Below are 25,477 nucleotides of genomic sequence, written 5' to 3' on the forward strand. Positions count from 1 at the left end.
TTACTACAATAACAAATTGAACAAATACTCTTTTTATGATTACAAGAATTATTATTGATCCATAAGGTCAAGCTGACAAGTTAAAGTTATTTTTCTAAAAGAATTTTTTTAGTGTATGTCTCAAAGGTAAAACTACTAAATAAAGGACTTGGTTAGACATGCCAGGCATTCATTAATTGAATTCAAATCATTGAAAAATAGTTCAGGTGGCTCTTTGGTCTATTGTGGATATGGGAACAAAGTCAGAAAGAAAATGCGGCTTCAAATGTATTTAGGCAGTTTGAACAGTTTAAAGTGATGTTCTAGAATTGTCAGTAAAACAGAATGTTTGTTTTTAGTTCTAACAGCAGCTGTGACACAAGCCTCTCTGCAGTCTATACTCCATAAAATACTTACTGCTGGACCATCTGCTTTCAATATCACTTCCCTAATTTCTCAAGCTGCACAACTGTCTACGCAAGGTATTCAGAGTCTTCTTTTCACTTATGTAAATTTGTTACGTTGCATTTTATAAAGGCTGATGTTGCATTTTATAAAGGCTGATACAATTGAAACTTGTAGAAGCTGTCTCTTGTTTTATCTTTGGCCATATGGTGTGGAGGATGTTGAATGACTTCTTTTTCCAAAGATAGGATAAGAAATAGTTACTTGGGGAGCAGGAAGCTGACAGGCAACTAAGTAAATGGGTTTCTCTGTTTTGCTTCTTGGGATTTTCTTTGTATGTTAACTAACTCTATATGAGTAATGTGAAATGTGCAAGACCCTCTCAATTTATTCTGAACCTTAATTAGACATTATTTCATGTTCAATATAAAACACAACTCTTCCTTGGTCGAACACCCTTCTTGTAATACTGTGCAACTGTTACTCTTGGGGGAGGCCTTAAATTCTTAGAAGAAAGTTTATTCTATCTGGTTGGGGGGGGCGGGGGGGGGGGGGGGGCGGGGGGTAGTCTTCTGTCAGTAGTAGCTTCCAGGCAAGATATTCCTTCAGGTATCTTTAATACATTCTTATTTGTAACTTAATAAAGCTAGAAACTTAAACCAAAACAATAAATGCAGTCACGTTATTGAGTAGGTAAGCAGTATTATGCTAATGCTAATTTTTAAACAGTAATTAAAACATGGGCAGGGGACTGTTGGTAGATGCCTAGAATAGGTGAATAGTTTTCTAGATAAACTCTTCATGCGTTCTTTCGGTTAAATCGAGTTGAGCACTCTAAAATAGGAATTGCAAATGAAACTAATTTAGTCTCTTAGTGTGTAAAAAGCATTGCATAATAGCTTCTTCTCTTTCCCCCTCCCCTCAAGTTTTCGAAGTGGAGGGTTTGAAGGGAATACAGTTCTTTAGTTAGGGTTGTTGTTGAACATTTGATTGTTCCAGTTGTTCAGCCCCCCAGCTGTCTCAAGGTGAATATGTTTCTATATTATCTAATACAGCATACTCCAAAGTACCAAAAGAAAATCTAATTCACATTTAAGATAGGATATGGTTTTATTAAAGACAATCTTTTTTTTTTCTTTACAGCTCAGCCATCTAATCAGTCTCCAATGTCTTTAACATCTGATGCCTCATCACCAAGATCGTATGTATCGCCAAGAATAAGCACGCCTCAGACTAACACCGTTCCGCTTAAACCTTTGATGACTACGCCACCAGTATCATCGCAGCAGAAGGTAAGCTCCTCTTGATTTATGCCATGTTGTAGTAAGAAACCATGATAGGTAATATTAAGTATTGCTGCTATATACCTGTATGCTAGCAGTTATATATAGGATGATAAAATCTGTATGTTATCTTTCCCAATAGAAACAGAAACAACTGGTAGCAACTACTTGGCTCTGTTTTTGCAGTACAACTCTAGCATGGAATTCTAGTACGCTTTTCTGTTCTTGAAAAAAATCTTGTGTTTGCTTCAGATGCTGTCTGGAGATATTACCAAGAGATCAGTATTTTAACATTTAAATGGAAACAAAAGCTTACTCCAAAGGCAACAGCTGATACAGTTCTCTAGACTTTAACCAATTTTTAGAATGGGAGAGAAATTCTTGGGGAAGTTGACTTGATGTAGTCTCAGATTTGGTTTAGAAATGTTCTAGGTGTTTACAGGGTCAATAACATTATGTCCCTTTCCCTTCTGCCCCCTCACCCCCATTCATTCAGAATTCCTTAATTGGATCAGTGACTAGGAAGCATTAATTGAAGCTAATAAATAAGCTCCTAAGGTTCTTCCTAAGGATGAAGTATAAAACATAAAGTTGTCTTTACTTTTTTAAACTTTTTTTGGTGCGATCCCTCTAGTGGGTCACTCTTCAGAGGAAAGATGCAATCTAAGCTCAGTATTGAATGTCCTACAAGTGGCAATGCTGAGGAAAAAATTTGGTTGAAGTTGAGATTATTTATTTATGTATGTATGTATGTATTTATTTTCTCTGTCCAGCAGATCAGAGACTCTGTTTTGCTGTGTACAGGTGGGGAAAGCAAATGTAATTAGAGGCACTCAAGATGAACTTCCCCTTCAGGGTTTTTCTTTTTCCTTGTTTAAAGATTTGTGTTTCATATTATAGAGCAAGGGTGGGAAGAGATACTGGGTTAAAGCACCTATTATGAAGGAGGATTTTGTTATTGAAGGGGACCGAAGGCAGGACTATTGATTTGCACTGTCTGGTGGAAAGTAACCTTTTACATTAAAGAGTTTCGTAGCGATAGGTAGAGCTGCAGGGCATAACATTCTTGTGACTTTTAGGCAAGTTTAAAAAAATGAAACAGAAGTCTAGCAGTTTACAGTGTTGTTCCAGCTGTGAAAAATGGAAGTCGGTTGAGGAGGATTTGGACCTCTCCTAGAGGTTTCCTGTTTTCATGCAATGGGAGCTTGTCCTGTCTCTTCATTTTACAGATCTTTCTTTCAAGATGAGACCCTCAGATTTTAACCCAGTCCATCAGTATGTTGCTCAGTGTATGTAGTATCTTATCAGCGTAAGAAGCGTGACTCTCGACTTTGGAGTGAAACCAGTCTTGTTTGACACTCCCCTGCCCTGCCTGCCCCAAATCCCTGTTCTCCACCACCCTTCACACCCACCCCACCCCCTGCTTAGCTGAGGCATCTTTCAATTTTCTGCTTGGAAGAGAACCTCTTATGTCTTGAAGGCCTTCAAGGAATACTTTTATCTTCAGGAGGACAGATTGCATTCCTCATTCTAGTCTAAATGCCTCATTTTCTTACATTTGAATTTTCTCATGGGTACAAAGAAAACCAAGTGATTCTTCCTGTTTGTTGTGATTGACAATGGTACAGTCAATTGTGAAAGCTTCATGTTTGTACTAATCCTGCTTGTTGTCTTTATTTCTGCTCTTGGAGTGCATCCTCAATCTATGTGGTCACATCCCATAGCTAGGTGACAAGTAATGAAATTATCAAATAGCAGACTTAAGAAGGGAGATGTCTGGCCCTTTCAAATTTTGGGATGTGAAAAAGAATCTTAAGTTGTTTAGTGTCAGTAACTGGAAGTTGATCTGTTCTGGTCTCTACAACCCAGAGATCTGGATCTACTTTGTTTATAAAGTTCTGATTATCAGCTACATTATAAACGTGGCAAAAGTTTTATCCTTTGGGATCTTAATCTACAGTGTTTTCTGAAATAAAACCTGAAGGAAGGACAGCTCAGCAGGATTTCCCCCCTCCAAGACATTTAGCCTTGTTTTATAAACTTAGCTTCTTTAGTATTTGTCATCCTGTTACAGATGTTTTTCTAGAACTGTGCAGACAAACTTGAACTCACTGCCCTTCGCCAAGTATGAAGGCCAGCATGATACCTATGAAGTAGGTGGTGTGGTAGTAAACTATGCCGTAAGAGAAAGTGAAGGCAAGTCAAGTGTTGTAAGTAGGGCCACCTGTCTTGGTAGACCAACTGTATAATTGAATGCTTTTGGACACCCAAGCCTTCCCTCAGGTTTTCAGTAGAAGCAAAAGAACTTCAAGGCTAAATACAGGTTTGAGAAGAGTTGATCTGAGTTCAGTGTAACTGTAGCAAGGCTGCCACTCTGCAAAAAACATGTTATTCTATGCTTTGTCCGATAGGAGAATCTCCATTTATATGCAGGGCTGTGTGATTGCCTATAGTTAGTGACTTGGCATGCAGGATTTCACGTCTGGTTATCTTCCAAGTAGGATATTGTGTGTTTTATTGATACATATATAGAAGTTCTGCTGAAAGTGGTGACACTATATTTTGATGAGCATACTGTGACACATTTTGAAATTACTATGTTTTAATCCATCTTTCCTTAAGATTGCACCACAGTGAGGTGAGATTGCACATCTGGTATATTTTTGAAGCACATATAATGTGGTTGCAATCAAAGTGTTAAGTGTAGTAAATTTCTGAGTTACTCATTCTAAGCTATAATGTCTTTGGCTTCGGAATGCTATTAATCCTGATGGACTGTTGTGCATTATTACATACATCGGCAAGTTTTTACTCTCACCCCTCTGTAAGGAAGTTACAACTCTTACTACACTGGGGTGTCATAATGATAAAAGCTTTCTATTTTCTAGGTACCTCAAGTAGCTTCACAGATCAGCTAAACAGAATTAGCAGTAATGATTGACAGCAGGATCTTTTCTTGCTTTTGTGTTCGTCAAATCTGGTGCTAACAACAGAGCTGTTGAGATATTAACCTGAATTGTTTGTGTGCTTAGTCCCAGAAGTAAAAAATTCTGGTTCAGCAGGAGATACTTTTCCAGTTCAGTAGGGAAAGAACTTTCTTCACCGTTCTTGTATTCATGTAATTCAGTTCCATAAGATGGGATTGAGATGAGAACTTAGGTGTTGATAGCTCCAGTGGGAGCATGTCTGTTTTAGTAGTACTCCTTTGGATATGTCAGTCAGGTTAGCTTATCCAGTTCTAAGAGTTTAAAGTAAATTATGCATAATCAAGATGTGGTGCTGTGCCAGGACACACTTGCTTTCAGAGCACAAGCTCATGGGCTTAGGGTGCTGCTATGCAGCAGGCATAGACAAAGCTGAACTAGCACCATGCAAGCAGAGCCCGGTGCCAGATGCACAGATACTTGGGCTGGCTCTGGGAACAGTGTAGTGCCATTTGCACTGTAGGGCCTGTTACTTAAGACTACATGAACATGTCTATACCGTTTATAAACGCAAGCTGGTATGTCTGCTTGGAGGTGTGCCGTATGCACATGGCAGGTCAGGTATTCCAGGCTCGAGGATCCTAGGCATCACATTTTGCTATTTATCTGTGCCTGTGTAGTATGGTTAGAAACTGTTCTGAATTTCTACAAAATAACTGTGTAAAGCATGTTACGCAGACGTGTCAAGCTCAGCGAGAATGTTGCTTGTGGAATACTGTTGGGGTTTTTTTAGCTCTTATTATTTTTCTGTCCCTGGTACACTTACTTAGAGTCTTTGAAACACTTTGAAAAGAGTGAATAGTTAAGAGATTTTGTGGGTCATTTATCTCACAAATCCCAGTTTTTCTCTACAATCTATTTTTGTTTTTACTTTTGCCAGCCAAGGAGTTGGTTAGTTTTCCGGTTTGGATCTGCAAGGTGATTATATTATCTGATGGACTTCCCTTTTGAAATTGTTCCTTCTGTTTGAACAGCCTCAATAGTTATGCCTGTTCACAGGGTAAGCAAAGTTCAGGCATTAATAACAATGTTCTTTATGTCATACATTTCATAAAGATACTCAGGTAGTCTTTTTTTCATAAATCAATTTATGAACTGCTACTATTTCACCCCCCCTCAACTGTGTAATTCTGTTGATTTCAACACACTGAGTGATCTTAAAATGATCTTGCTTTATCTTTCCAGAACCGTGACCTTTTCATGTGCTATTCAGACTTTTTTTGGCTTTTGATGATAATTTTAAAAGGCAGCTTTTCCTCTTAGACATATAAGTAGGTTTGAGATTACATTAAGATTTCCTGTATACTTAAATAAATGAAGTTATGTCTTGAATTTACTTTGGCAGATACTGTCTGACTTGCTGTCTGTGGTTTGTTTCACAGAAGTCTGTTTCTGAAACTGAGAGAATTTCTGGAGGTTCAGATGACCACTAGTTAGTAATCTACACCAGCTTGATGTCAGAAAATGCCAGACAGGCTGCCTGATTTATGTTTTTTGTCTTTATGGATCCCTAAACCTATTTTTCTTCCCTCCCTCTTTCTTAAAATTGTTAGCTTTATTTTCCAGAGTGGGGGATAAATCTTGGAGCTGCTTCCTCTCTTGTACATGCTTTAAAAGGGGCAGAGGTATGCAGAGTGTGAGGCAAAAAAAAAGTATCTTGAACTTCATTTACTGTAACTTAGACACTATTATATTCCCAAACTTTTCATCCTGTTGTAGTTCAGTCATTCACAGAAAAAAAGACCGCATCTCACTGCTGGTGTCTTAATATCTTAAATGTGAATGTGTACTACAAAGAAAAAGCAAAAAGCTACTAGTGACTCTTTTTTTGTCATTAATTTGTTTACAAGTCACAGAAGAGTTAAAAAGGGGGAATAGCAGACTGACAAATATGCTTTAGATTTTTTTTCCATTTCTGATAGAGAAGTTATAATACGGTTATGTCCTAATTCTGCTCTTGACACCGTGTAATGTATTTTCAAGGAGGGAACTTTTAACTTTTTAAGTGAAAATTTTTATTTGGGGAATGAACAATTCTTCCGAGGTTGAAAATGAACTTGGTGCTCACATGGGAGATATAGTCCAAATTGAAATTGGATTGCACTATTTTACCTAATAAACCTGCAGTATTTTGACAAGTCAGATGGATCTAAGTTTGCTTCTGTTATGTCTATTAAGTGCTCTTTTTATTTTAGTAAAAAAAACTATCACAGCTGTGGAACTAGAGAAGATTTTAAAAAAAAAAAAACACCTTGTGAAGAATATAAAAATTCTGTCAACAGAAGACCTTGTATCAAAAAACCCCACTGGTCTTGTAATTTCTGTGTTTTCTTCTTACACTTGATATTTACTGTGGAGGAAATCTAATGAAGTTTTGCATTTTCCAGGTTGCTACTCCAGGTGTTAAACAAGGACCAGCTTCACAGGCAGCACCTCAGCAGCCAGTAATAGCTGACAAGCAGGCAGGACATGAACCTGCCTCTCCACGAAGTCTTCAGCGCTCAAGGTATATTGAAATACTTCTCTGTGCTGTCCTCTGGTTTTGCTCTGGATCCAGTGTGTGTTGTATATGTTGCAATTTGTGGATTCTTCTTTGGCCTATTTATTGAATATATGATTTAACTGCTGATACTGAGAGTATGCAGCTAAATATCTTTGTTACAGAGGATCTACCACATTAGCTCTATTTTAGGACCACTGCTAGAATTCCATTCACAGAAGCAAAACAGAATTCATATTTCTGCCCTGTCACTCTGAAGTTAATTTTACAAGTGATTCCTTGTATTGTGATTTCTGAGTTTGGAGCTTTTGTTTCTCTCTGTGCAGTTGTGGGATTAAATGCTTTAGCTCTGTGATTTGCTTAGTGTTAGATGCTTGTGGTGTCTTGCTGTAGTGTAATTTTGATTTTTTAAATTAGTAAGAACTTTTGTTTATCAGGCAATTTTGCTGCTTTAATGAAAAACATTAAAAAATGAAGTAAGTCATGCTTTTCCTTGGCCAGACTTTTTTGTCAACATCGCAGCCTATTCAGATGTTGCTTGATAGGAACATTTAGCCATGGATTTACAAGGTGTGTTTAGGATCTGTATCTCGTCTGAAATTTGTCTTTTGGGAAGATGGGCTTTTCGTTGTGTAGGATGCTGTGCACTTTGTCATATTGGTTCCAGGGGCTGTAACTAAAGATTTGTCGTAAGATCCTTCTGTGATGGATGTCATGGTCTAGAACTGTGACAGGAGGAGATTGCAGCTTGACTTTTTAAAAAGTGCATCATCACAATGGATTCCTGTAAATCTACAAGGTGTACTTCTTAAAAGCTAGATTTTAAGAGTGGTTGAATATGGTGGTATGATATCAAAAAACAAACAAACAAACCAACAACAAAACCCCAACACTCTTTCCTTGTCAGCATACCTGAAGCTACATGGTGGTGCTTTCCAGATCATAAATTAATGAGATCCTTTTATCTGCCCTTCTGGGACTACTTATAAAGGGGAGCTTTGATTACATGTCATCAATGTACTAACATTGTTAGATTTTCAAATCTGTGCTGTGTTTTGCTGTTTTTGTGGGGAGAAGGGGATTGTTTTGTGTTTGGGTTTTTTTGGGCAGTGGGTTTTTTGTTTGTTTCCTTGGCAGTCCTGTCCCAGTGACTGTCTTTACTGGAGACACTGCAATATTGATCAGTTTGAGTGTACAAACAGAAGCAAGTCAGAAGTTTTTGAGCCTTTAATGTTGGCTGTCTTACACTTGATTCTAATCTTTGGCAGATGTTTAACCTACAACTCATTTTCCTCTATGGGTGGAATAAAGATGTAGTATACCAGCTCCAGTCTCTAGTAATTATGGATGGTGCCGTGTAAATCTTTCTGAATTACAGTACCAAAAATAAAATTATACTTGGGGGGGACTAGACCTTTTTATAAGGAGTGGTAAGGTTTTGGGGAACGGCTCTCAAGTCACAGACCATTTTGTCCTTTGCTGATCACCCTTTCCCCATAGGAAATCTTGCTAAGGAAGATAGTCTTATTCTTGGAAACATTCACCATGGCCTGGAGTCTGCGTGAAGTGATACTGGTGGGCATTTGACCTGCTAATCCATACCCCACCCTCCCTTTGGGTTATAGGACTTCCTATTCTGGTTTAACCCTTACCCACATCAAGTTCCCTTTAGGGATCTACTGGTCCTCTGCAAACCATTGCTCTGCTTGGCATCAGCATTTTGCTGGAGAAGGGAAGCTGAGTTTGTCCTAGCAACTGTACCGCTGAAGCAGAGGAGTCATGCAGAGTACATGTCCCGTATTAGAGGAGGCTGCGGCGCAGAAGGCAGTGCACAAGTAGAGGAGAGTGTGCAGGCTAGTATCAAAGATACTGTGACAATATTAGTATTATTTAGTATCCTGTATATCTCAAATTGTTACATGTTTGTGACTATGGTATATTGTGCATCACGAGTTCATGCGTTTCTGTGTCTCATTTGCAAAAAATGGAAGATTAAGGAACAGGTGATTTGGGAAAATCCTGTGTGACTGGTATTTTCCTCAGTGCAGTGGAGTTGAATGAAAATGGACCAGCTCAGATGTAGATTTACTCATCTGCAAAAGGTTTCCTGTGTCTAGGGAGTATTTCTGAATTGATATAGAACAGATTATTCCTTTGTAGTAGGTAAAAGCAGTCACATGGATTGGGAACTGCTCTTGGGGCTAACTCCCTTTACTTTTTTTATAGGAATGAACAACAGCTTAGCAACCTGAACTGTGGACAAGTGGTCCAAAAAGAGGCTCTATGAATTAAGGTTGCATTTTTCTACAGCTTAAACACAGATTCATTGTGCAGAAGTTAATCACAACTACATTTCCTTTGCTTTTACTGTTATTAAAAGTTTTAAGTGAATGGAGCTGAAATTATTTTTAACTTGTTTGGGAGGAAGCACTAAGAAATATGTGAATAGCTATTGATAACTTTAAAGTTGTGAACATTTCAGTCGTGTAAGTTAGGAAATTAATGCAAAGTAGGCATACAGTGAGTCTTTTTGTAAGAGATGATTCCAAAGACATGCCATGGAATATTTTTTCCTTTACCTTAGAAAATGCAAAACTGCTGGAGGAGGAGGTGTTTCCTCCCATTTTTCATAGGTTGTAAGATTCTGTAGTTTGTAGTAGTGTATTTCAGAAACATCCTGTTCTCATACTCTTGGATAGATGTTTTTGCCTCCCTGGAAGCATTCCATTATCTGTGACAAAGTCGGTCTTTAACTCATCCAGCAGTTAAGGCAGGTATATTTGGCTTTATTGAAGCATTTAAAAATACAGCACTGGAACTGTGTGTCATTGCTGCATTTGTAGCTCCCCCTGCTGCTAACATAGTGCTGGGATATTTAGTGACTATGTTTTATTCATAATTAAGATACAACTTTCTTTTTGAGAAACCCACAGATTTTATTTATTTTCCTGAAATGTTTCTGATGGGTTAGAGTGATTTTTACTGATGAAATAGGAGTCGGAGAAGCCATGTTGATAAATGGAGAGGAGGCAAGTCGTAGAGGAACTTTGATCCTATAGAACTAAGGAGTAAGTAAGCATTGAAGGTGATGCCTCAATTCTACTTAGTTAATAAATGTAGCCTTTCTCTGCACCATCAGTCTGCTGATGCTGTATGAATACTTAGAAACATAGAATAATTCAGGTTGAAAGGGACTTTTAGCTGTGATCTAGTCCAAGACCTAGCTCAAAGTATGACCAGCAAGTTTGAATTGCTACGGACATCGTTTAAGTGATTTTTTTTTAATATCTCAGCATCTACTAATGTTTGACTACCCTTATGGTGAAATGTTTTTCCTTATGTCTAATTAGAATTTCCCTTGTTGCAACTTGTGTCTCTGCCTCTTGTCCTATCACTGCGCACCTCTGAGAAGAGTCTGGCTCTCTGCTCTCCCCATAGGTAGTTCAAAACAGTAAGAAGATCCTTCAGTCTCCTTCCCTCAGCCTTCTTTTTTCCAGACCAAATAAACTTTTAGCTTCTCCTGATATGGCATGTGTTTCGGCCCCCTAGTCATCTGTGTGGTCCTCTGCCAGATTCCTTTGGTGTGGCAGTTTAATTCTTGTCCAGTTTTAGGCTCCCTACTGCACAGTGCTCCAGGTACTACGGTCTCATAATCTCTGAAGAGAGGGGAGGAATTGCTTTCTTCAACCATGTTCTTGCTAATACAGCCCAGTGTGTGCTTGGCCTGCTTTGCCACAGGGATACACTGCTGGCTTGCATTTAACTTGTCCACCAGGATCCTCAGGACCTTTTCTGCAAAGCTGCTTTCTACTCACCCAGCCTGTGCTGTCCCGTGGGTTTGTTCCAGTATTGTTGCCCAGGGTTATTCCACCCCAGGTGCAGGACTTTGCATTTGTCTTTTTCGGACTTGGTTCCTGTCTGCCCATTCAGGTCCTTCTGAATAACAACCTGCCCTCCAGCATATTAATTGCTCCCGCAATGACAAGGAGGTGTCATGTGCAAACTCACTGAAGGTGCACTATGTGCCACCATCTAGGTTTTTAATAAAAACATTAAACAGTATTGGCCCCAGTGTTAATCAGTGAAGGACAGCACTAGTCACTGGCTTTCGATTGGTCTTTGTACTGCTGACTGCAGCCTTTGAGCTCAGCAGTTCATTCATTTTTCCACCCACCTTACACATGAAATGTGGACTGGATAAGTGAACAGTTTGGCTATAGCAATACTATGAGTGGCTATAACAGTACTATGGGAGATGATGTCACAGGCCTTGCCTGAAGTCAAGATAAACAACATCACTGCTTTCCCCTTATCCTCTGAGCCAGTCATATCATCATAGAAGAGTGAGGTTGGTCAGGCACAATTTGTTCTTGGTAAAAATATGCTGGCTCTTTTTTTTGCCTTTTAGTCTTTCATGTAGCTGGAACCCCTTCCAGAAGACTTGCTCCATAACTTTCCCAGAGACTAAGGTCAACTGGCCTGTAGTACCCCAGATTTTTGTCCTTGTGCTTCTTGAAGATGGCTTTAATGTTTGCTTTTTTTCCCCCATCATCAGGAAACTTGCCTGCTCACCATGCTGCTTCAAGATGATGCAGCATCTGAGTTATACTGGCCAGCTCCCTGATTACCCTTGGGTGCATACCATCTGGTTGCATGGACATATGTCCAGCTGGCTTAACTGCTCCTTAACTTCTTCCTCTGCTGTAGGTAATACTTTATTCTCACTGACTCTGCTGATGTGCTTGGGATGTGGGAGGCCTGAGGGCAGACCACACCCGTACAAAAGCCAGGCAAAAAAAGTGGCTGACTATCCTGGCCTTCTTCATGTCCTTTGTCTCTAGGTCCCCTTGCTTTGTAGACCTCTTCCTTAACCTTTCATTTGCTCCTGATGTACAGCCCTTGTTGCCCTTCATGTTCTTGGCTAGTTTCAACGCCAGCTTCAAAATCTAAATGCCGTTTTTTCCTATCAACTGAACATTTCTACAGTTAAGCGTTTGCACTTGTAAGTGGTTTTGAAGTAGTTGAGCCAATTACTGAAGAGAACACAGAGCACAAAACCCAAAGAATAGCTTTCCCCCCCAGTTACATCATATATTCCCTTTTGCAACTTCTGCTGCCTGAAACAAGGGAAATTTATGTATACAACACTAACAAAGCTGCCTGCCAAAATCCTTCTGCATAATTTTTTTTTTTTTTTAATTCTAAGCTTTTAAACAAGTTTTGCGGCTACTGAAAGGAATGAGGTTAAAGTCTGCTGCAGAGCAGTGTGCTGTACCTAAGTTGTTGGCTGTTTGTTTGGAAACCTGCTGTAATTCTTTGCAAGTGTGTGATTAGGATAAATGGCTGGGCATTGGACTGTAAAGATAGTTGCATTATGCTAGGATGTTTTCAGCCCTCAAGGGTGTAGGTTCGGTGATGAATTAAGATTCCTCTCAATTTGTTTTTTCTTCATATTACTTTATATCACTTGCAGGCAAGTAGTAATAAAGTTTTAAGAAATAGACCTAAATTATGTGCTGCCAGTGGGAGAGTGATTGTAAACATAATTTTGTGAGTAACAGCTAGGTACTTACACGATTAGTACTACTATTTCTCAGTATATGTAGTACCAAAAAATATCGTAACTGTGAGGTACCATCACTGTTATGGTACTAGTGATTTCTTTTGTCCTGCTCAAGATTACTGCGTCCTTTGTCTTCTGTGACAAGGGTGGAAAGGACAGAGCAGACTTTTCATCCTGACCTGTCCTTGTTCTTTTTTGCATGGATAACTAGTGCTGCTCCCCCCTCTTCTTAGCAAATAGAGCAGAGTCCCTCTCTGGCAGCTGGGGTGGGGGGGGGGAGTGACTGAATGCTGGAAAGGGAAGAGTGTAGAGGCCTTGTTTTTGCAAGGGATGGGCGAGTAGAAAAGGGCATGTGCTGAAATGTCAGCTTCTAAGCTTCCCCACCATGGGTTATATACCCCTCCCAGCACAAGTTCTGGTTTCCTAGAAGATCGGATCACCTGGACAGCAGTGCTTGCAAGGAGGATACAAACCCCCATATTCTGATCTTTTGTTTGGTAATGGTGATATACCAAATAGCAGTTTTGATGCTGGTGAAAGTCACAGTGGAGTTGTCTATTGCTGATGGTACAGGAGTTGGAGAACAGCGATGAACTCTTACACGTAGCAGAACCACGTAGCTGCAGCTCTGGCAGTTGTCAGATGTGGTTGGATACATGTGATATGAGAGTGTGGTGTTCATGCTGGCCCTGATACCTGGTTTTCTGGACACATGGAAAGTAAATTCAAGTATCAGTGATTTTAAAATATTTTCAGGGAACTTGGGTAGCTTGCTGGGCTTAATGTTAGGTGTTCAGGTTGTATATCATAGCTTTATTGAGAGAAGTGATAAAAGTGAAACAAAAACCCCCTACTTTACCTAGAGAGCTTACCATCCAAGTGTAAGGTGGGGAATGAGTATTTGCAAATTGGGAGTACAAGAGTCCTTGTGGATTAGTCAGTCATACCAGTTTACCAAAGATTTACCCACTGTTTTTAGGCACTGCAGCAGGAATAGGCTTTTATAAAGAGAAAAACTTAAGAAGGTCCCTCCCATACATGAGGAGGGGAGGTAGAGAGGAAAAACGTCTTGCAAGATGGAGTGAGAGGGGAGAGGGTAATTATTAGAAGAATTCAGTTAAAAAAACAAAACAAAACAAAAACCAACAACAAAAAGACCCCTAATGCTTAAAGCAATGACTAGAATACTTTGTAGATAACAATCTTCGAGCACTGTGGATGGCAAAAGACTGCTATGCCAAGATCAACGTGAGAGTTTTTTAGTAAACGTTAGAAAAGTTTTTGATGAAGAATTATAGTTGCAAAGTAGAATTTGAAAAGCTGTGTATTGGGTAGTGTTCAGATAATGTAGATGTTGTGTTTGCTTGCATATGGAGATGTGAAAGAGGACAGTCAAAGACTTTGTCCAAGGCACAGAGTTTTTCATTTGTCCTACAGGACACATGTCAGCTGAACATGTCTCCATGTATCTGTTCTCCAGCAACAGGTTAACACACCAACCGGAAAAACGGCAGCATGAATATGTACCAGTAAGGCAGTCAAGTTGATAGCTACAAACATACTGCTCCTGTGATACTTCTGTTCTCTTAAGTACTTTAAGTGAGGATGTACAGTATCACAAAGTCATCTAGGTGTTTGTGTTTTGGCATTAGTAAATGGTTACATTCCTCAAAGCCCATATGGCTATATTTTTAGATTAGGACGTGAGGCTTTGTTTTTAATGATTATTGTGACACTTGCTGATATTCTGTTGAATAAACTTGCTTAACTCCATCTGATACGTGATTATTGAAAATCTTAGGTTTGCAGCTATTTGAAGGAAGAACATACATGTATATATTTTCTATCCAACACTAATATGTAGGCACAGCTTACATCTCTTGAACAGCTATTAAAGTTAAAAACCAAAAAAAACCCCAACCAAACAAAAAAACCCACATGTTATATTGTAGCACTCAAACAGTTCCCATACAAGTAGGAGGTTTGTGGAAAAGTGGTACAGGTTTGGTCTACCAGAAGTATTTACTTGTGACTTATATGCTTTATGTATTTTTGTGGCTGGAAGCAATGAATTTTAAGTGTTTATTTCTCTATAAGTTTACATATGTTTTTAAATGCTCACTTTTTTTTTTAATTCTTTTTTCTAGTAGTCAAAGAAGCCCATCACCAGGTCCAAATCATACCTCTAGCACTAGTGCATCAAATTCAACACCTGCACCGCAAAATACATCTGTACGACCCACTTGCTCATTAACACCTACGCTAGCAGCACACTTCAATGAAAATCTTATAAAGCATGTTCAAGGCTGGCCTGCAGACCATGCAGAAAAGCAGGTGAGTACATTTGTACTTTGTTCCCTGTGAGAGTGCAAATGTGTAGCTTAAAATCTGGGTTTCCTACACAGGTTGATTCTTCTAGGAATTAGAAGTATTTAAAAAACCCTCAATGCTTGGCCTTAGAAAACAGGAGAGGGAAGAGAGATTAGGCCAGACCTGCAGATTTTGTATGTGATTGCCATTTAGCTGTTAAGTATTTTCAGTCTTGCTTAAAGTACCAGTGCTTTTGAAATTCTCAGATGAATAGCTATCCTCATAACTGTTTTTTTACTGCCAAAGTTCTGTTGAAATTTACAAAGAACATAAATTTCAACAAATTTTTATAATAATATTTTTGTTATGTGGAAAATGTTATGAATTAGGTGACAGAGTTTAACTGTTTGAGACTACTACACAGTTTGAGTCACTGGGTTGTTAGCTCTACACAATGAAAAAGGAACTCTGCCTTGTTTGTTGTACCCAGTTTTTAAGATGATATAGAAGGCTCAGACTGAATTTGGCCTATTTTTACATAATGGGAAATCTAGTAGAATTGCCATCCATATTTTATAACTAACTGTATGAAACCTATCTTGTTGTGGTAATACAGGGAAACTGGATGCATGTCAGCTGCTTGGAATGTATTACTCAAAGGCACCGTATTGGTTATTGAGTCTAGTTCAAGTCCTTTCACAGGCAGCCCCATCTGACAGTCTGTATGGGATATTAATCTTACCTAGCCCAATTTACTTTGGTCTTTTGAAGAGTGGTTGCACGCTGGCTCAAGCCTGCACTGGGGGCTTTTGGGGAGTAACTTGCAGGATGATTCTTAGAAGTGCAGTCTAGGCTGATACCTTATTTGGACTCCGGGCTTCTTGTTTTGTTTCTTTTCATTAATTTTTTAATTTCAATTTTAAGACATTGCCAGCCTGTACCGAGTGAAACAACTGAGCCATTGCTGTGGGAAGTGTTTAAGGAAATGGTGCAGCACAGCCACTTCTCTTTATGGCCTTGGCCCATAGTTTTGATAGTGTTATTTTCACTGTGTACCGAATTGACATACATCTTAATGCAGAAAATACAGATTTATACAGTTCATAGGTAATGCTATTTTTCCACTATCAGTAATAAAGAGGTCAAAAAAACCAGCTAATGCTAGGCGGTCATGTACTCAGTTGGATACCTTTTACCTTCGTGCTAAGTGCTACATGCTGTATTGTCCTGTCTGCTATTTCAGATGATTTCACATGACAGTGTTGTTTATTGACCAGTTTTGGTTAGTAACACTTGAGGGACTTAAGTCAGATATTTAATGAAAAAGTGAATGCAAGTATAGGTGCAATACATAGTGAAGAAGGTAAGCTAGATGAAAGTGGAGAAGCTAAAATACGCAGTGCCTTGGTTTCTTCAGATTTCTAACCAGATGCGTAGCTTAAATTGAAATTAGGCCATAAGAGCACATGCCAGGTAAACTGAAAAATAAATAAGTAAATAAATTAGGTGAGCCAGGACAGGTTTGTGTTAAAGCAGTCAGACTTGAAGAAATGTACTGTGAAGTAATTAGTAGCTAGAACAATTCTTAAACCACTAGCAGTTAACTTGCAGAACTTATAAAAAGCAGTTAATAGGGAAAACTGGAAAAAGATCCAGTAATGTGGTTAATTAGTAATCAACATAATTATGCTATCTTTAAGGAATGTGAGAAACGAAATTGTAGGTCATCTCAACTCAGTAATTGTAGAGGTACTTTGAGTATTGAGCAATATCGAAGTAGAAAAAATGATGAATTTACCTTTTTACAAACACCTGAAAAGAAAACCCTGATAATATTCAGCATGGACCTTTTAGAAAGAAATTATGTCAGGTTTTTGGGGTTTTTTTCTTTTGATAAAGTGTCAGACTTTGGTAATACAGGAAAGCAATAAATGTTACATCCTGATCTGCAGCAAGACTGTTAACACCTCTTAACAAGAATCATACAAAAATTATTTCAAAGCCATTTAAATGAGATTACTTTAAAATGGGTGACTGGTCAGCTTAAAAAGAAGTAGTTTGAAAGTCATTATTGATAGTTTGCTATCAGTCTCAAGGCTTTGGAGTTGTGTAGGGAGGACATGCGAAATGATGTCCTGCTGGAGACCAGGGTACTCCTGGATGTCAACACACTCCAGAAAAAAACACTTTTAATGTAGGGAATTAGAAAGCAAAGTGCTGCTTTGAACTGGAGAAATTCCAGAAGTTGGTGAAGACCTGTGCTAAATACCATTATTTTGGGGATGGAAAAATCTGCTTATGTGCAAGTACGTAAGCAGATGTTGTGGATTAGCCCCAGTAGGCCACTAAGCACCACACAGCTGCTCACTCACTCTCCCCTAGTAGGATGGGGGAGAGAATCGGAAGGGCAAAAGTGAGACAACTCATGGGTTGAGATAAAGGCAGCTTAATAAGTAAAGGGATGGGGGGAGAGTGATGAAGTGAAAGCAGTCTTGCTTACCACCAGCCAACCCATGCCCAGCCAGTCCCCAAGAAATGGCAACCCTTGGAAAACTGCCCGCCGGTTTTATTGCTGAGCATGACTTTGTATGGTGTGGAATATCCTTGTGGTCAGTTTGGATCAGCTGTCCCACCTGTGATCCCTCCCTGCCTTTTGTGCACCCACAACCTATTTGCTGGGGTGGGGGGATCAGAGAGAGAAAGGGAGAAACCCTTGATGCTGTGTAATCAACTGCTCAGAAATAGCTAAAACATTTGTGTGTTATCAGCAGTGTTTTGGTCACAAATCTGAAGCAGTGTATGGGCTGCTATGAAGAAAATTAACTCCATCCTAGCCAGACGGAGTACAGCAGAGAACAGTACTGCTAAATACTAATACTGCAGGGAAGGATCTGTTTGAAACAGGTTTTTGTTTTTTTCAGTGTGCCATTTGCAAGAAGTCCTCTTTCCTTATTGCAGTGTGATACAGAGGACCTCAGAGTAATTATACTAGTCTCCTTGGTGCTGTTGACAAGACTTTAAGAAATGCCCAGGTTGAGGATAGGTCATGCCTTCTAAATTTATGCTTCTGCTTGTCTCCACCTGACTAAGTGGGGATATTAAAATAATGGAGTTTGTCTGGAAGAGAACACCTGAAGAGGGTTGCAAAGTATTTTTCCTGCATAAGGTAGCTGGAAAGAAGGCATTCAATTATTTGTGTCACTAAGGATTAATTTAGATGGGAAATACAAGTCTGGAAACTTTGGAAACTCAGAGCCCTGTCCTGTACTATGGTTGGGTAAACATTTGTTAGGATCAAATCTAAACCATCCCTGGCTTAGCATGGGCCTGGATTAGACAATCTCTTGGCAGCCAGTGTTGTTCATTTCTGATTCTAGATGGGCTTTTGTAGAGAATTTAATGTACTTCTGATTAATACTCCCTTTTGAAGTTATTCGAGTGCTTTGCTGTTTCAAGACACACTCATCCTGCAATCCTCTGGCTATAGCCAGTTGTTTCCAATGCATGATTCAAAATCCTAACCTTTATGTGTAACCATTGCAGGCATCAAGATTACGTGAGGAAGCCCATAACATGGGAAGTGTCCATATGTCAGAAATTTGTACTGAATTAAAGAATTTAAGGTCTTTAGTTCGAGTATGTGAAATTCAAGCAACTTTGCGTGAGCAAAGGTAAGTGTGCGCTCTGTGTTTATTTTCAAAATGGTAATTTTCAAGGTGGTATTAGAATTCATTCTAGCATTGTTTTGCATGAGCTATATTTACTGATGACTTTGTAAGTATGCTAATTCTTGCCAGATTTGCAGGCTGTCTTCCCTGTGTACGTTCTACCTGTTTCCCACACAGATACCTCTTAGTCTCCAATGAATAGAACCAGATATGCAACTTCTGTATGTATTTCCACTTACATAGAAAAGAAGTATCTTTCCAGATACATTAGTGCATTAGGAAAAACTGATTAACTCACACTAGTTCAGCATACTTCTAAAATATCTGTCCATACATGATGCATAGATCACATAGGTACACATCTTTATACTGGTCTTAAACACTACTGTTTGTATGAGACATTTGTTAGGTAAGTTTGAACAGGTGTTGTTGATATCACAAGCTAAGGAAAAATTCAATGTTTGTTACTTAGGTAGGAGGCATCTGAGAAGATCTCGGGGTTCTTTAGTGAGGTGTTGATTATAGCAAAGTAGACTTCTGCTTCTTAAGTCAGTCATAGCGGGTGTCTTGCATATCACTGAAGCAATACACAACCACATTGTTGAAGACTTGTGCAAGATTGAAAAGTTTGGTCTTACAATACATGCAGAAACTTTTCACCAGTAGCCATGATCCTGAATCTATTTTCATATTTAGTTTCCTTTTTGAATTATGTTGTCCCATCTACTAAGTCACACTACAGTTTGAATACAGTGATTCTGATTTACTATTTTAAGCCACTTTAATAGCGTTGCATGCTGTTTAAATAGCTAGCTTTATCCTAGAAGCTCTTGCTTTTTGGCAGTTAGTAAAACAATCCTTTAGTCAGAAGTAGGCTAATAATATATTTGTAAATCTGTAGTCAGAAGTAGGCTATAACATATTTGTAAATAATTCCTAATAAAGAATCAAAAATATCCATTCTTTCTTTAATTTTATTTCATAACTTCATTACATAAATTAAAATTTCTGTAGTATATTTAATGAAATGCTTGGTTTCTTACAGGTTTCATTTCCTAAGGTTTCATTTCTGTCTCTGGGTACATGTTTGATCTGAAATGACATGTCAAATGTCAATGTTCAAGTCACTAAATAACACCTTGTTTCTTGTACACTGTGTATACTTAAGCTATCAATGGATAATGGTTATTGTGACTTTGAGTCTATGATAACATGTATCTTTTATTTTTGCTGCAATCCCAAAGACGTGGAATACATGGCATAAGTAACAAGTTGGTGGGGGGAGGCTTTCGCAAAGGATGGGATTATCAAAGGCAACACATTTGAATGATTATATTATTTCTATGCTTTTGCACAGAAGAGAAGTATTTAAATTTATTCTAAGAGGGAACTTTAGCTCCAGGCAAAGCGAGTATATTGTTTTAACCATAACTGGCAGCATGCAAAAAGGCACTTTTCATTGACTGATATATTTTATATGCCCACAATTTTTAAGTTTAATTTTTTTTTCAGTGTGTCTATCTTAATTGTTTTTCACCTACTTTTCAGTAGAAAATTCATTTTTACTGAACTGGGCACATATTTGAAGTGTTGTACAAAAGTCTGCTGAAGTGGATGCTTTTTCTGCATCAATTAAATTTGCTTTGGACTTTATGGAATATTTATATGAAACTCCAACTTTGCCTGAATATTTTCTTAATTCATTCACAAGCTTGCATTATACTTCAGCATCATGAAAAGTTGTTTCAAAATATTCATGAAAAATTCTGGGAAACAGTTATGTAAACCAAATGTTAATTAATCACAATAGTTGTTCATGTCAGTTCAGTAGAAGAAGGAAAGATGTATAAGGGAATTGCTAGCAATATAATTTATTTCTAAGCCAGGTGTAGTTACAGCTTTTTTTTTTTCCCTTAGATGTCTTTTAATGATCAAGTATTTTGAGATTGGAGCTTACCATAACTAGTGACTACCACTAGCCACAGAGCCAAATACTAGGAAAAAAAAGTGTTGCACCTAGAAGAAAACTTGCTTGTTTAAAAAAATTTATGAGCGCTTTGGGTTGTTGTACAGTCTGGAAAACTGCATGACACAGGCATAATACCATTCTTCAGAATATTCAGTTACTCAGTGTACTCTTCCAGTGTCTCACTTTTTCTGGGAGTTAAATTCAAGTGAAGAACAAGCTTAAACATAACTGTGTATCAGTCTTAATGAAATATAGCAACTTAATTCTCTGAACTAAGGTATCAAACATGGCAGGTCTCTGTGCATCTGCATACAGTGTTTGTAGGTGATTGAGCAGATTGAGAATTAATTTTAAAATATGTGAATTTTATTAATAGAGCTAAGGAGCTTGGTATTGTTCACTGAAATTGTAGAAGTACTTGTGTAGATACTTATTTAATATCTGTATAATGAAAATGTTTATACTAATTTATTTCTTTTCTCTTGCAGGATACTATTTTTGAGGCAACAAATTAAAGAACTTGAAAAGCTAAAGAATCAGAATTCCTTCATGGTGTGAAAAGTTGTAAACAATTGCACATGGTTTTGAGTACAGGAACTATTAAACTGATGCCCAGTCTTAACACTTTTGAGCTGCATTTGAGTAGACTTTGGACCGTTGAGCTGGGCAGAAAAAAAGTTGACATGGGGAAGGGGACAGGAGGGAGTCAAATTCAGGGGAAAGATACAAGAATGATTTGTAAAACCCTTGAAATGTAGATTTCTTGTAGATGTATTCTTCACGTTGTAAATATGTTTTGTAGAGTGAAGCCATGGGAAGCCATGTGTATCAGAGCTTAGACATCCAAAACTAATCAATGCTGAGGTGGCTAAATACCTAGCCTTTTACATGTAAACCTGTCTGCAAAATTAGCTTTCTTTTTTTTTTTGTTTTTTTTTGTTGGTTTTTTTTTTAGTTAATTTATCATTCAGAAATCTTGCATTTCCTAAAATTCAATGCAAGCGCCAGGCGATCTGTGTCTAAGGCTGCAACAGTTTGGGTAATGTACAAAATATCATGAAACAACTGTTTCCACACTTGCACCGAATCGAGAGCAGTGCTTCTCCATTTCTGTTCTACAGAGAAATGTTTTTCATTTTCTGTGTTCCATTTCCCCGTGAAATCCTAAATCTGATTTTATCAGTTTTTTAATGCTTCTAATTTTCTCTTTTCTTAAGGCACTGTTGCTATGGCACTTTTTCTATAATCTTTTCATTCCTGTGTACAGTAGCTTAAAATTGCAGTGATTGAGCATAACCCACTTGTTTGTATAAATTATTGAAACGTATTTCCATTTGCACCCTGTAAGAATGGACTTATAGTACTGCTGGGCATGTGTGCTGAAAGTACATTACTTGCTCAAATATAAGGAAATAGCCCAATGAACATGTTAACATGGTTGTGGGAGGGGAAAGAGGAAAAAAAAAAGCTAGTCAGATGTGAATTGTATCTGTTGTAATAAACATGTTAAAACAAAGAAACACTGGTTTTCATTTCCTTTGGTCAACACATATTAAAATTTGGTCTGTTTGGGGACTCTTTATTAGAACTGTTCTTGTTGAACATTTTTGTACTTAAATAATTCCTCGAGGGAGGTTTTGTTTAAAACTTGTAAACAGGAAAATGTGTATAAAATATTTAATGAAATATAAAATTCAACAAGAATGATTTAAGACACCTCCCCAACAGTTGTCATATGTTAACTCCTGGTTTACCTGTCTTGATATTATGACATTTCATTTCGAAGGATGTTTGTGTTGTAGCTAACTGTTTAAGTCTGGTGCTGACTGCTGTTCTTAACCATCACAAAACGCTGAATTTGTGTAATTGGAGCAACCGCCGTTTGAAAATGGTGGCAAAGCTCAGCTTTGTATATTGTTTCCTAAAGTATATTAAAAATAAAAAAGAAACTATTGCTACTACAAAATAAACGTGGCTTTTTCTTTGCTTAAAAACAACAACAAAAATAGTGATGGTGGTACTAGTTTAATATTTGCAGAGGTGTATATGTTAAAATAGTCTGTTAAGTAAGAAAGACTGTAGGTGATGGATTAAAAAAAAGAACTTAATGATAAAGGTGTTGACATGTGATGCTACATGTTTTGTTCCTACAAAATACTGTCTTTCAGCACCAGAAACATAAGTTGACTTTTATTTTGCCTTGTCTCATGTTGAGTGAGCTTGGACTGATTTTTAAAATCAGTTTTTCATCAGTGGAAGCTGAATGCTCTGTCCTAACAAGACATTGCAAATGGAGCAAGTTGAAATACCTTAACTAGCAACAACAAATGAGAAATCAGGATAGATTAATTTGTAATTGTTCCTCACTTTTTAACCCAGTATGTGCTGTTGTGTTTCATATCATGCAAATGTTTGGTTTTGCTCAGAAAATGGGAATAGAATAACCTCGAATTAATTAATTTCAGCATACATTGTTTCTGCATTTTTAGAGACCCAAGGCCACGTGACAGAAGGCTTCCTGAGACTCTTGTATTTGCCTAACATCCTGTTTCTTGTAATGCTTGTTGTCTTGAGGTTGCCCAAGCATAGGGAAATAGCATGTGAAATAGATGAATGTACAGGTGATCTTTCACCAGTGGCTGTCCTTAGTTTGGTATTTTGCTGTTTAGTTACTTGCTGAGACAAAGGTTGCTTCTGTCTTAATAGGTAATGCCGGGCATATTTTCCATGAGCTTATTTTGTTTCCTTTTGCTTCATATATTGCCCTCTACAACATCCTGTATCAATGAGCTTCACAAGTTAATTTTGTAGAAAATTACTTTGGATTGTTTTTTTAAACCTCTGGTTTGAATGAATTTTCTTATATGCTTAGCTGCTGCCTGTTGATCTTATTATTCATTGTTTTACAGAAGAGTCTTCCAGCCTAAAGAGTACTAGTCTGTTTTATCACGTGAAAACTTTCATAATGTACAAATGGTCACAGATAATTTGGGAGTAGCAAGAATTAACATGCTACTTTAACCCCTTAAAAATGCATGCTTACATATACATACATCACACAGAGACACACACTCTCTCTTCAGGTGATGTCCTCCCTAACCGGTACGATAAAGGCTACTACTTTGTCAGCATCCAATGGCATACTGAAAACTTGTTGGCTTCTGTATTTGCTCACCATGCAATAGCTTTCCTCCCTCATCCTCCACACCCTTCCAAAGCCTGGAGCTGTTGTGGTGTGGAATGACAGCTTGCCAGACTTTCACTGGTATTAGACAAGTTGGGGAAGAGGATTGCAGGCACTGCTTTGAAGTAGACACTAACCAAGTGGCAGGGTCTGGATTAACATCCTTCAAAATGGCTTCACTAACGTACAAATGCGATTTTGGCCTTAACTGTGTGATCTGGAGACCCTTTTCAGTGACATGCAGAAACTGGCCCTCTGTATATTGCTTTGGGGGGGGGGAACCTAGGTTTTTCTCCTTCCTATCAAATCTATCTGAAGCTGGACAACAAAGAAATGGGCAGGTGCACTAAGACCTGTTACTAGATTACTGGCTTACCATTTATTATCCATCCTGAAACTGATGCTGTCCTTTCAAATGTAGTTGACATTGTTTAATGAGAGGGGCTTTATTGGATCATTCTACACCTGCAAGTCAAATCAAGTGGATTTCCCCTGGGGCAAATGTTTTCTTCTTAGGCAGGTGTTCAGAAAGTGTTTACTGGAGTTGTGGGATGTGTTTTCTATATTAATTACTTGATATGGGTGGTCATGGAACAGTGATGAGAAAACGATGAAAGAACTGTTGTTGCATATGTTGCTCTTGGTTTTCCTGTTATGCATTTGCTAAGCAACTATTTAGTATAATAGAGAAATGGTCTTTAGAATTAGTTAGGAGATTGGCTGAGCCTGTACAGTTATACTGCAAGCAGTGCAATTGGGATAGTATTTTATCACCTGTGGTGCCACACTCAAGAACTGCAGCAGAAGGAGGGGTTTCATATAATTATAAAACTACGTGACTGATCCGAGGCACTCCCATGTTTGATGCTTTTAGAACTGCACCATCTTTTTTTATTATTTATTTATTATTATTATTAAGGCCCCCTGATATCTTTGAAAGTCTGCATATATTTTTTCAGTGGCCTTGATCCTAAGGTGCAGTTGTCAACTGCTCAATTTTGGTCAACTTTCCCTGCTTAGACTGGTCTCTTGCAGCAATGTAGTGTCTCTTTTTCAGAATGGCTTTATTAATTCTATCTCCTTTGGTAGGAGCGTCCTATCTTTTGGTGGACACCAGTGCTGTCTTTACTGTTGAGTTAAAAACCTACTCAGAATGGGTATATAATTGAGGCCAGAGAGAATTAAAAACATTTCTGTTCCTTTTTGGAGCAGCCTCATTGCAGGAGTATCCCCAAAGATACGTGAGAAAATACTGGGTAGCTACACCATGTCCCCTAAGTCTACGGATCAAAGACGACCATATCTTACTGTCACCCTTTCACTCCAGTGTCACCTTGCCTATGATGACATTCTGAGGACTTACCAAAGCAGAGTCTTTTGTTGCTGTGAGTTTGGCTGCCGTGGCCAATTTTGCATATTCTGCAAGGAAGGAGTGATGGGCCGTAAGCATCACTGTCACTGTGATTTGGGGGTACTCATAAGTCGGCCATGCATAAGGGGCAGCTGCTTACTCTAACCCTAAGTTAACATTTGACTAGTGTATATATAGTTAAATTTCAAGTCTATTCTTGGAATTAGGAGCTGGATGGTTTTGTGAATACATCATCTCTATTGCTGTTCCTAGAGTAATAT

At 38.2% G+C, this 25,477-nt stretch overlaps 1 protein-coding gene across 3 annotated transcripts in view; it reads left to right on the forward strand.

The window, feature by feature from the left end:
* WAC (WW domain containing adaptor with coiled-coil) overlaps positions 1–21,283 on the forward strand; it is a 63,452-nt gene extending 42,169 nt beyond the window's left edge. For 2 of the 3 annotated variants that reach the window (XM_069777790.1, XM_069777785.1), the window contains exons 9-14: positions 339–461; positions 1,528–1,676; positions 7,039–7,157; positions 14,862–15,048; positions 18,568–18,695; positions 21,150–21,283. In XM_069777790.1, the coding sequence (XP_069633891.1) occupies positions 339–461; positions 1,528–1,676; positions 7,039–7,157; positions 14,862–15,048; positions 18,568–18,695; positions 21,150–21,219 (776 nt within the window). In that variant the 3' untranslated portion in view covers positions 21,220–21,283. The remainder of the gene's footprint in view (positions 1–338; positions 462–1,527; positions 1,677–7,038; positions 7,158–14,861; positions 15,049–18,567; positions 18,696–21,149) is intronic. The other variant, XM_069777786.1, reaches the window with a different exon arrangement.
* The last annotated feature ends 4,194 nt before the right edge of the window (positions 21,284–25,477 follow it).

The sequence above is a fragment of the Haliaeetus albicilla genome, chromosome 2 (genome assembly GCF_947461875.1).
Source record: "Haliaeetus albicilla chromosome 2, bHalAlb1.1, whole genome shotgun sequence".
NCBI lineage: Eukaryota > Metazoa > Chordata > Aves > Accipitriformes > Accipitridae > Haliaeetus > Haliaeetus albicilla.